The 11,040-nt window shown below is 36.9% G+C and overlaps 1 protein-coding gene across 1 annotated transcript; it reads left to right on the top strand.

The window, feature by feature from the left end:
- The first annotated feature begins 763 nt into the window (after positions 1 to 763).
- On the top strand, positions 764 to 1,681 carry LOC130873448 (olfactory receptor 148-like). The gene has a single exon (XM_057768291.1). The coding sequence runs from the start codon at positions 764 to 766 to the stop codon at positions 1,679 to 1,681; it is 918 nt and encodes a 305-aa protein (XP_057624274.1).
- Positions 1,682 to 11,040: the final 9,359 nt, after the last annotated feature.

Raw genomic sequence — 11,040 nt, 5'->3', positions numbered from 1 at the left:
TAATTTATTAAGTAAAATGAACACTCTAAATGTAGCTTAAGTGCTCTGTGTATGTATGTAGGGATTTCAGATATGTATGTATTTCAGATAGTTTTACATTAATTTATGTTCATACTTTTTTCCTTTTTTCATGTTGTTATGTAAATTTTCAATAATAGTGATGTTCTCATGTGGTTGTCCTCAGGAAATTCCATTTTCTTCCATTCACTCTTCACCCTACTTACTATTATCAATTTTTTTCCTTTACCAATGGACAATGATTGCTCGCCAGCAACTATGAAGATGTTTGGATGTTCAAATTAGAGGGGGAGACCTGAATTCAACTTTAATGAGCATTTGGTATGGTCAGAGCCCAGCCATCTCTTTCAAAAATTGTCACTGAGTGCAATTGAGTAATTTAAAATGCTCTAAAAGGAAAGAGGAGGAACAATTTTCCAGGTTGGATTTTCATTCTGTATTAATTCTGAATAAATAATTATGGGAATTAGCTAAACCATGTCACTCTTCTATTTGGAACTCTGTCATTTTACCTCATCCATTACTTCTGCATGTTAAGACTTTACTTTATTACTATTCATGCTTGAGAGGAAATAAATCTTTAATATGAAGTCTATGTTAGTATTATGTTTTATAGCACACAAATGACCTTGAAATAACTCCCATTGATATTTCTAAGGAAAAATTATCAAAAACTATGAGAGTAAATCAACCTCTACGTTCCTATTTTCATGTTTAGGAAAATTCAAAACAAGCTTCCTGGACCATGGGAAATCAAACATTGCTTGATGAATTTGTTCTATTGGGAATACCTCAGACACAAAGACTAGAGACTCTACTTTTTGTTGTGTTCTTATTCATCTACTTCTTCACGTTGCTTGGAAATTTACTCATTTTCACAGCAATTGTTTCTTCATCTACCCTTCACACTCCCATGTATTTCTTCTTGGGACTTCTATCCATTTTTGACATGTTATTCCCATCAGTAACCTGTCCCAAGATGCTACTTTATCTCTCTGGTCAGAGCCCAGCCATCTCTTACAAAGGCTGTGCCACCCAGCTCTTCTTCTATCACTTTCTGGGTTGTACTGAAGGTTGCCTCTATTCTGTGATGGCTTATGATCGCTATGTTGCCATCTGTCACCCACTGAGATACATGCTCATCATGAAACCTGGAGTGTGCCTGAGTTTGGTCACAGTATCCTGGTTGGTTGGTGGTCTTCAGTCCAGCATTCTGACATCCTTTACTTTTCAATTAACTTACTGTGGGCCCAATCATGTCCACCATTACTTCTGTGACATTCCTGCAGTTTTGCCTTTGGCTTGCAATGATAGCAGACTGGCTCAGAAGGTGGGTTCCATTAATGTTGGCTTTCTGGCTCTGATGCTTCTCTTCAGTGTTTGTGTCTCTTATGCACACATTGGGATTGCCATTCTGAGAATCCGTTCAGCAGAGGGCAGGCAGAAAGCATTCTCTACCTGCAGTGCCCACCTCACTGCCATCCTCTGTGCCTATGGACCTGTCATCATCATTTACCTGCAGCGCACACCAAACCCCCTGCTTGGTGCTGTGGTGCAAATATTAAATAATATTGTGTCACCCATGCTGAACTCTTTAATCTATTCACTGAGGAACAAGGAAGTAAAGAGGTCCTTAAGAAGGGTGTTTCACAGTTTAGCTTAGGTGTTTAAAAATTAAATATGGAGTTCATAATTAATTTTTAAAATTATTCTGTTACCATCAATCTCCTGTTTCATTCTTTTAAACAAACAAACCCATAAGAGAAAACATTTATAGTATTTTCTAATTTTTTTGTTTCTATCACCACAAATGTCTCAAAATTAATTCTATAACTATTCTTATTTGCCATTCTTTTCTGGGCAAGTAATCTGTAGCCTCATAAAATGGCAAAAGATGTTTTTCTTGTCTCGATACATGGCTTTCAATTTTGTAGTTAAAGAAAGAAAAGACCTTTGACCCTTCTTTTACCTCTCTATGTGTCAAGTTCGGCCCCACTTCAACTTCTGTTGTGCTTGGCATGCACTTCTGCTTCATAATTTTTAGCCTTTCCCAGTCGCATTTTATAGATTCTTAAGTTATATTTTTAGAGTACTAATTGTTCTTCAGATACTGAGGTGATATTTTCATATATACCACCTGACTTAATTTTCATTTGATGATTATAAAGTAAACTTTACACATCCCTGAAAATACTTTAAGGATAAGGTCCTCAAGATACCAAACCAGCTTACTTTATCATCCACAATCACAGCTTTAGTTAAAAGAAAGTTGACTGCACAATGCTTGATGTTTGATGACAAGTACTTTACCTATTGAGTCTTATCTTTGACCTTCACACTTTCATCCACTCAAGTAAATTCAAACATAAGTAAGTAAAGCTAGGATTTAAACACACACACACACCGCACACACACACACACACACACACACGCACACACACACATCTTTTAAGTCCTTAGAAATAAATCCTCCTTAAATAACTTGCCTGCCAATGTGCCACTCATTGGTAGCTCTAAAGACCTTTATGACAGAAAAGAGTAGGCCAAAAAATAATTGGAAATGATCACAGACACAAGTCTCTTTAATGCATTGACTCTATCATCACCAGTCATTCTGCTCTACTTTTTGGCACCATTTGTAGGTGGGGTTAAGTCTTTTTCTCTGTGTCATATTCAGATAAAACCAGGACTGGCCCAAGTCCATTTGTAGACTTCTTTGCCATGATTTTATCCCTGCACTATCCTGCCAGTGCATTAAATTACTATCAGCCTAAACTATTGGGCATGTTTATCACCCAGTAATATGGAATAGGTCCTACTTATTCAGTTATTATGCTTATTAATTAATTTGCTCTCCAAGCAGCATTTTACTAACTAGGCCTCTATGTACTCTGGAGGTGAGAAAAATCAGAGTCCAAGGGGAAAACAAGCATATTTGTGGTATTTCAAATGAGAATGAGCTCTATTAGCTTATATATTAAGCTTTGTCCTTGCTTGTGGGGACTGTTTTTGAAGGTTTAGGAAGTATGGTCCTGCTGGAGGAAGTCTCTCACTAGTTCCTGGGTTTTGAGGTATAATTCCTAGTGCTTACTCCTGACTCAAGGTGGGAGCTCACAGCTGTTCCTTAGCTTATCCATCATGGACTCCAATCCTACGAAACCATAAGCCAAATGAAACTTTTTCTTTTACAAGGTCCTTTGGTCATTGTATTTTTATCCCAGCAATAGAAAAAAAAAAAAAAAAAAAACTAGGAAAGTTCTATTTACCGAGGATTTCAATCCAATCCATGCCAGATCTTAATTTTCATGACATCATTTGTGGGATTTGTTTTCATTTTTATTTTCCCAAATCTCTAAACTTTTTCAACCATAATATAAAACAAGACAAAGCAAAAAAAAAATAAATAAAGACCGAGTATCAAATGTAAGAAAAATTTTCCCTAAATGAAGTAAGAAGTCAATGAAACCCATCTAGATTAAAAAAAGGTGCCATAGGGTGCAACCTAATGATTATACATCTCTCCTAGAATTACTCACAGTCATCTAAACTACAGAAAATCTTAGTTGTACATTTTTTATTTATGTACCATGCACTACTTTTGTTGTTCTTATGGTTGGATTCTGGTGGGAGAACCCACTGTACCATCTCATCTGGAAAAGTTGAGACGTTCAACCATACTTTTATAGACAATGGAATGCCCAAAGAACATGTCCAATTAAGATTTCATTGAGTTACTCAATACCATTTAACAACCCAACCTGTGATAAAAGAGCATAATTATCGTCACAGAATAGAAGCATTTTGGAATATTAAATTCCAGATAGAGAACACCAATATGCAAATACATATAAATTAGAATGAAATACATGTCTTTTATTTCTCCTTCTACTTTATAGGGAGATCTGATGGAGGAAGGTCATTGGTTAAATAATAAAGAAACTGCTTGGCCCTCATAGGTTAGAACATAGGTGGGTGGAGTAAACAGAACAGAATGCGGGGAGGAAGAGGAAGTGAGCTCAGATGACATTTCCTCTCCTCTCTGGGGCAGATGCCATAGCTCTGCTCTCTGGGACAGACGACATGCTCTCCTCTCCTCTCCAGAGCAGATGCAATGAAGCTCCGACCCAGGATGGACGTAGGCTAGAATCTTCCCAGTAAGCGCACCTTGGGGTGCTACATACATTATTAGAAATGGGCTAGTCCAGGTGGGAGAGTTAGCTGAGAAGAGGCTAGATATAATGGGCAAAGCAGTGTTTAAAATAATACAGTTTGTGTGTTGTTATTTCGGGGCATAAGCTAGCCAGGTGACCAGGAGCTGGGGCAGCAGGAACACAGCCCGCAGCTCCCCACTACAGAGATCTAAGTGTTACCCCTTGAGTCCTCTATTACTTAACCTCACTAGGACTGTGAATTATAGAATTGTTATTCTTTATTTTATAGTTCATATACACTTATGCATTAGTACATACCATATTTGACTTTCTGGACCTGGGTTACCTCACTCCAGAAGATTTTTTTCTAGTTCTATCACTGTGCTTTCAAATTTCATGAAGTCATTGTTTTGAACAGCTGTACCACACTTTGAATACCCATTCTTTGGTTGAGAGACATCTGGGTTGTTTCAAGTTTCTGGATATTATGTATAAAGCTCAACTATTGTGAACAGAAGTGAGCAAGTGTCCTTGTCATGTGATTGAACATCCTTTGGGTATATACCCAAGAGCAGGATCGCTGAATCTTGACGTATATTGATTCCTAATTTTCTAGAACTGCCATAGTGATTTCCAAAGTGACTGTACAAGTTTATTCTCCTATCAGCAATAGAGAAGTGTTCCCCATGTCCCACATCCTCTCCAACATAAGCTGTCACTTGTGTTTTTGATCTTAGCCATTCTGACAGATGTCAGATGGAATCTGAGAGTTATTGTGAATCTCTGATGGTTAAGGATGTTGAATATATCTTTAAGTGTTTTGTAACCATTTGAGATTCTTCTATTGAGAATTATCTATTTAGATCTATACCCCATTTTTAAATTAGATTATTTGGTCTGATGATTTCTAGGTTTGTTTTTGGGTTCTTCATATATTTTAGAGATTAGCCCTGTGCCTAATGTGGAGTTTGTTAAAATCATTTCCCATTCTGTATGTAGCCGTTTTGTCCTATTGACTGTGAGTGTTCTTTGCCTTACAGAAGCTTTTCAGTTTCATGAGGTTCCAATTATGATTTGTCTTCTTGTTTGGTTTGGTTTTATTTTTAGAGACAAGGTTTCTCTGTAGCTTTGGAGCCTATCCTGGAACTAGCTTGTGTTGACCACGCTGGCCTTAAACTCACAGAGATCCACCTACCTCTGTCTCCCAAGTGCTGGGATTAAGGTGTGTGCCACCACTGCCCAGATCCTAATTATTATTTGTTAATCTTAGTGTCTGCACTATTAGTATTCTAGTCAGGAAGTTGTCTCCTGTGTCGATGCATTCAAGGCTATTTCAAACTCTCTCTTCTATCAAGATCAACATATCTGGATTTATGTTGAGGTCACTGATTCAACTGGACTTGAGTTTTCTGTATGGTGATATATATGGATCTGTTTGCATTCATCTACATCCAGTTAGATCAGCACATGCTGCAGATGCTTTCTTTTCTTCCCTTGTATAATTTGGCTTCTTTGTTGAAAATCAGGTGTCTATAGGTGTGTGGATTTATACCTGGGTCTTTTATTTGATTACATTAATCCACCTATCTGTTTTTATACCAATACCATGCAGTTTTTATTACTCTGACTCTGTAGTAGATCTTGAAATAATGAATGGTGATACCTCCACAAGTCTTTTTATTGTACAGTATTGTTTTAACTATCCTGGGCATTTTGCTTTTCTGTATGAAGTTGAGTATTGTTCTTTCAAGGTCTATAAAGAATTGTCTTAGAATTTTAATGGGGATTGCATTAAATGTATAGATTGCTTTTGATAAGATGGTCATTTTTCTATGTTAATTCTACCTATTCATGAGCATGAAAGATTTTTCCTTTTTCTGATATATCCTCCAATTTCTTTCTTCAAAGACTTGGAGTTCTTGTTATACAGGATTTTCTGAGTGGGCTAGAGGGAGGTGGGAATCAGAACATGTGGGATCAGGTGGGAAGGTGTAGAGGGAAAACCCAGAAGGAGCCAACAGGAAAGGAGTGAATTTCAGGGTCAGGTAGAACCCTGGTGCAAGGCAAACTCCCAGAAATTTGCAAGGATTACCACAGATAAGACTCCCAGCAACAGGGAAGAAGTAGCTTCAACTGACCATCTTTTTTTGTGACCAGGCAAGACTTCCAGTAAAGGGCTTAGGGAACCAACTCAGTCATATAACCTCTGACCTATAGTCTGTCCTGCCTATGGGATGTGCTGAGATCAATGCCTGGCCAACTGTCAACAGAGAGTCTTCATACAATGACCAATGGAAACAGATGCAGATATCTATAGCCAATCATTCAGCCAAACTTGGTAATCCTGCTGGAAAGAGGGTGGAAGGATTGCAGGAGCCAGAGAGGGCAAGGAAATCACAAGAATATCCACAGAATCAACTAACCTGGGCTCCCAGGAGCCCACAGAGACTGAACTGATAACCACGGAGCTTGCAAAGGACTGACTTAGACCTTCTTCAAAAACATGACAGCTGTGTAGCTTTATATCCTTGTGGTACTCCTAATAGTGGGAACAGGAGCTATCTCTGACTCTTTTGTTGGCTTTTGGGACCCTATTCCTCACAGTGAGTTGCATTGCCAGCCTTAATGCATGGGGAGGTGTATGCTGAAACTTAGTCTTACTGCAACTCAACTTGTTATGTTTTGTTGATGTCCATGGGAGGAGGAGTGGGTAGGGAGTGCAGAGCACAGGTGGAGGGGCAGGTCTTGGAAGGACAGGAGGAAGGGGAAACTGTTTGGGGGATGCAAAATAGATAATAAATAAATAAATATAGAAAATAATGGGATGTATGAAATCTGAAATATTTATCATTATTTTGTTATCCTCTTCTAAATATGTATTGATTTGACTCTGAGAAAATAAAACTTAAAACACATTAAAGATTTCTTATGCATAAAAACATGTTAGTTAGAAACATACATATTCATAAATTAGTATTTAAAGTTTTCCTTTTCAGAAATAAAAGAAAAAACAATAAGAAAAAGTAAATAATTTGACAGAAATTCAACCTGAGTCATAAATGTCATTTCTTATAACAGGTAGAAACAGTAAAACATCAAAACAATCTACATTTCACTTTTATATCCATATAAATGACTTTTTATACAGAGGTATGTTTGAAATAGTGTTCTCATGAATGATCAGTCATGTGATCACGTACGGAGAACTTTCTTTTTTTTTATTTGGTTTTGTTTATTTGTTTGTTTTTGAGACAGTTATGCTTTCTAGTCCAGGCTAGACTGGAATTTATAATACTCCTGATTCAGTCTTTTTTTCTTTTTACTTTTTTTTAAATTAATTAATTTATTTATTTATTAAAGATTTCTGCCTCCTCCCGACCACCACCTCCCATTTCCCTTCCTCTCCCCCAATAAAGTCCCCCTCCCTCGTCAGCCCTAAGAGCAATCAGGGTTCCCTGCCCTGTGGGAAGTCCAAGGACCACCCACCTCCATCCTGGTCTAGTAAGGTGAGCATCCAAACCGCCTAGGCTCCCACAAAGCCAATACATGCAGTAGGATCAAAAAACCCCTGCCATTGTTCTCAAGTTCTCAGTAGTCCTTATCAGTATTCCTAAATGTTCTCCTTTAATTGCTTTATGATATCTTGTAATATTTTATAAGCTTTTCTCAAGTAGAAAAAAATAGATACATAAGAATGGGACCTGGTAAGGCTGATTATTAAAGCTAAATATTTGAGAGGAAAAATGAGAGCAATTTCCTAGAGAAAGAAATTTGCCCATGACATACAGATCTATGTTGTGGCATTATAATCCTGTTATATGATACATTTCTCCAAACTCATTTGTGATAAAATGTCCTGATCCCACTGAGAGGGGATGAGTTATTTTTATTTGTTGTGCTTTTCTACCGACTCACACTCCCTGAGTATACACAGGGAATGTTTGTTGAGGATTTGGGGGAAGTCGTCACTAATAATTCAAATTGAAATATGATTTTCAGAGTGTATTCCATCACAGGATGCTAAGGAACATTGTAATCAGATTTCTCAGACTTCTCTTTTTATTCCTTTTTTTCTGACCAAGTCTCTTTATATTTCCTAGTTTGGTATGATTATTTGCCCACAAATATTATTCTGCTCATCATAACTGCTGTTTCCACAGTAACTACAGCTAACTCTTCACATTTTCTCTCTAGTCTAACACTAAAACTCAGTGGTGATTGAACTATGGTAAATACACTTAACCTCATAATAGACCACTGATATTTTGTGTAATCAGATGCTCTGGTGACTCCTAAACTTCGTCACACACACATGTCACAGGCACTTACTGTTGGAGTTCTTCATACATGCATCCAGGTGGCACATGTACATCTACATACATTTACATACATTAATAAATAAGTAAAATTTTAGATATTATTGAGAACATATAATACTGTTCCAGGCAAACATGGGCTACCCAAGAAGTGCCATGTTAGGGTTCCCAAAGCAGAACCCTACCCCCCTCAAACAACTCATTTCAGTTTGCATAAAACTCCAGGTTCTGCCTGCTTTGACTGTAGGTGAAATAAGTCTTTCTAGATGTCAGGGTATTTGGCTGCTGCATTCCTCCCAGGAATTTTTTCTTACCTGTAATATTTAACTACAGGTGAGATGGAGAGGTTGATTTGTTAGTTCTTCTTACAGTATTTTTTAATAGTAAAAGTACTAAATCTTTGACAAAACCTAAGAGTGACCCCAAGGTAAAATTATTTTCAGTTGAATGCTCTGAGCAATTTGTTTCCTGAGCTGTTTAATTGGACCATATTCATTTCTTTTGGGATAATTTTAGGGTGTATACATCTTTGAAAAAAAGAGATTAATTCCTGGAACATCATTGTTAATTAATATGTTGAATTAACACTGCTGTAATTTAATGAAAATTCAATAGTATATAGAATATTTCTTCAATATCCATCAAGTGAAGACATTTTGCTAAGTGCTTAACATTTTCAGATCAGCACTGATTTAATAACATAACTGGGAATGATTGGGATTACATAAAAATCTCCCAAATGACATTTTTGGTTCTGTGAGGCATCATCATTACCAATGCTGCTCAATGGCTTAATGGATACCACCAAATCCTTACAGTATCCACATAAAGAAGGTTTTGTTTTGCAAAACAGATAGGGAGGAAATTGGAGCCCAAGAAGGTGAAGGAACAGGTCAAAGACATAATAGTCAATATGACTGTGCAACTCCAACCACCAGTTTTCCATCTTACTATCTCTAAGTCTCATGGAGGAGAGCTCAACACCTCAGAGAAACACACACTACCTGGGAGAATACATAGGAGAGTTAAACGGAGCCTTCTCAAACATTATTTGAAGGTAACAAAGTGTGATTAAGAAACCATAAGTTGGTTGATTTCACTCCTTTGCCAGGAATACCTTCAGAACTGTGTGTTTATTTTGTGTTCATGGGAACACAAAATAGGGTTCACTTCACAGAGGACACTTAAATGTTGTACAGCATCTGGAATCGATGGAGAATTATTAGTGAGAAATATAACTCAGTGTAGTCCAAAAAGATAGCTGAAGGCCAACTTGCTTATCCAATGAGTTGATCAAGATGACTAAGAGTAGGATGCATGAACCGTCACTTAGAGAAGCGGGGATGACTTAAAGGCAGCTGCATCATAGAAAAGCCCATCCCAGCCTCAATAGGAGACATGATAGCTTCATCCTAGGGGGACTCAGAAGCATCTAGTTCTGCTGGTCTGAGAGTCTCTTCTAACCACTGCTTATTTATTTATTAATGTAAACTCATGAAAAGGTAGCCTAAGTCCTATGCATTTCAACTTTCATGGAAAAAAATGAACTTGAAGTTTTATTTGCTTTCACTTGAAGGAACATTATGAAACTGAGAGGAAAACATAGAAATCATGTATGCTGAGGCTTTAGCTAGGCATCTTTCTGCTGGCTTCCTCACTTCTGATTGCTAAAACTAAATAAACTTCGGTATTTACTGGGGGACTCGAAAGAATAAAAGGTTAGTCTTACAGAAAATAAAGATTGATGATAAATAAAATATTTTGCCCTGTTTCCTCTCAGCAGCGTCTCAGCTAACGTTCCTATTCTATTGGCATAACATCACACAGCAGTTTATTGTCAGGCAACCACAGGGAAGATTCCTGAAGCAGTCAGCAAGCTTCAATGAGGTTCTACAAATGAAACTTTTCTATTTATTTCTTGGTATTTTGAAGCATAGTGATTAGAGAAAGGTAAATGCCTTTTAGATGTTACTATAAAAAGATAAGAAACACATGTTATCCCTTGGAAAGTTTACAAAGACTACCTGATTTAGAAGCATAAAATGCATAAATGTAGTTCAATTTAATTGCTCTTTTTGTCTGATTTAAGCAACACTTAAAACAACAAAGGAGATTTACTGACTACCCATTGAGAAGTATTTCACATCTGTGCCTTTTGAGGGGTAAAATTACAGAACAAGAAACAGGATTAAGTTCAGTAAGAAGATGTGCACAGGAAGCAAGCATGAAATAGCACAAGACTGAATGCTTGGAAGAGTTCACCATAAATATAACTTAAATTAGTTTGAATTTATGAATTTTTGGTAGAAAATTGAACTTGCCTTCTCTTTTTTGGAAAATATATAAAATTCTGCTTTAGTCTATTTGAGAGAGTAAGTGTGTCTCTTAATCCTTTAATGGATTAGATGACTAACAAATACTTGGGAGAAGAGGAGTGCTTGAAGAAAATCCACAGAACATTAAAATCAACACAGGATTTTCTAAGACACTTTATCACTTATATTTCATTATAAAACATAAGGAAATATAAATGTGTGTCTTCAAACAACGAAGAA

Source organism: Chionomys nivalis, chromosome 4 (assembly GCF_950005125.1).
Source record: "Chionomys nivalis chromosome 4, mChiNiv1.1, whole genome shotgun sequence".
Classification (NCBI taxonomy): Eukaryota; Metazoa; Chordata; class Mammalia; order Rodentia; family Cricetidae; genus Chionomys; species Chionomys nivalis.
This window is presented reverse-complemented; position numbering and strand designations above follow the sequence as displayed.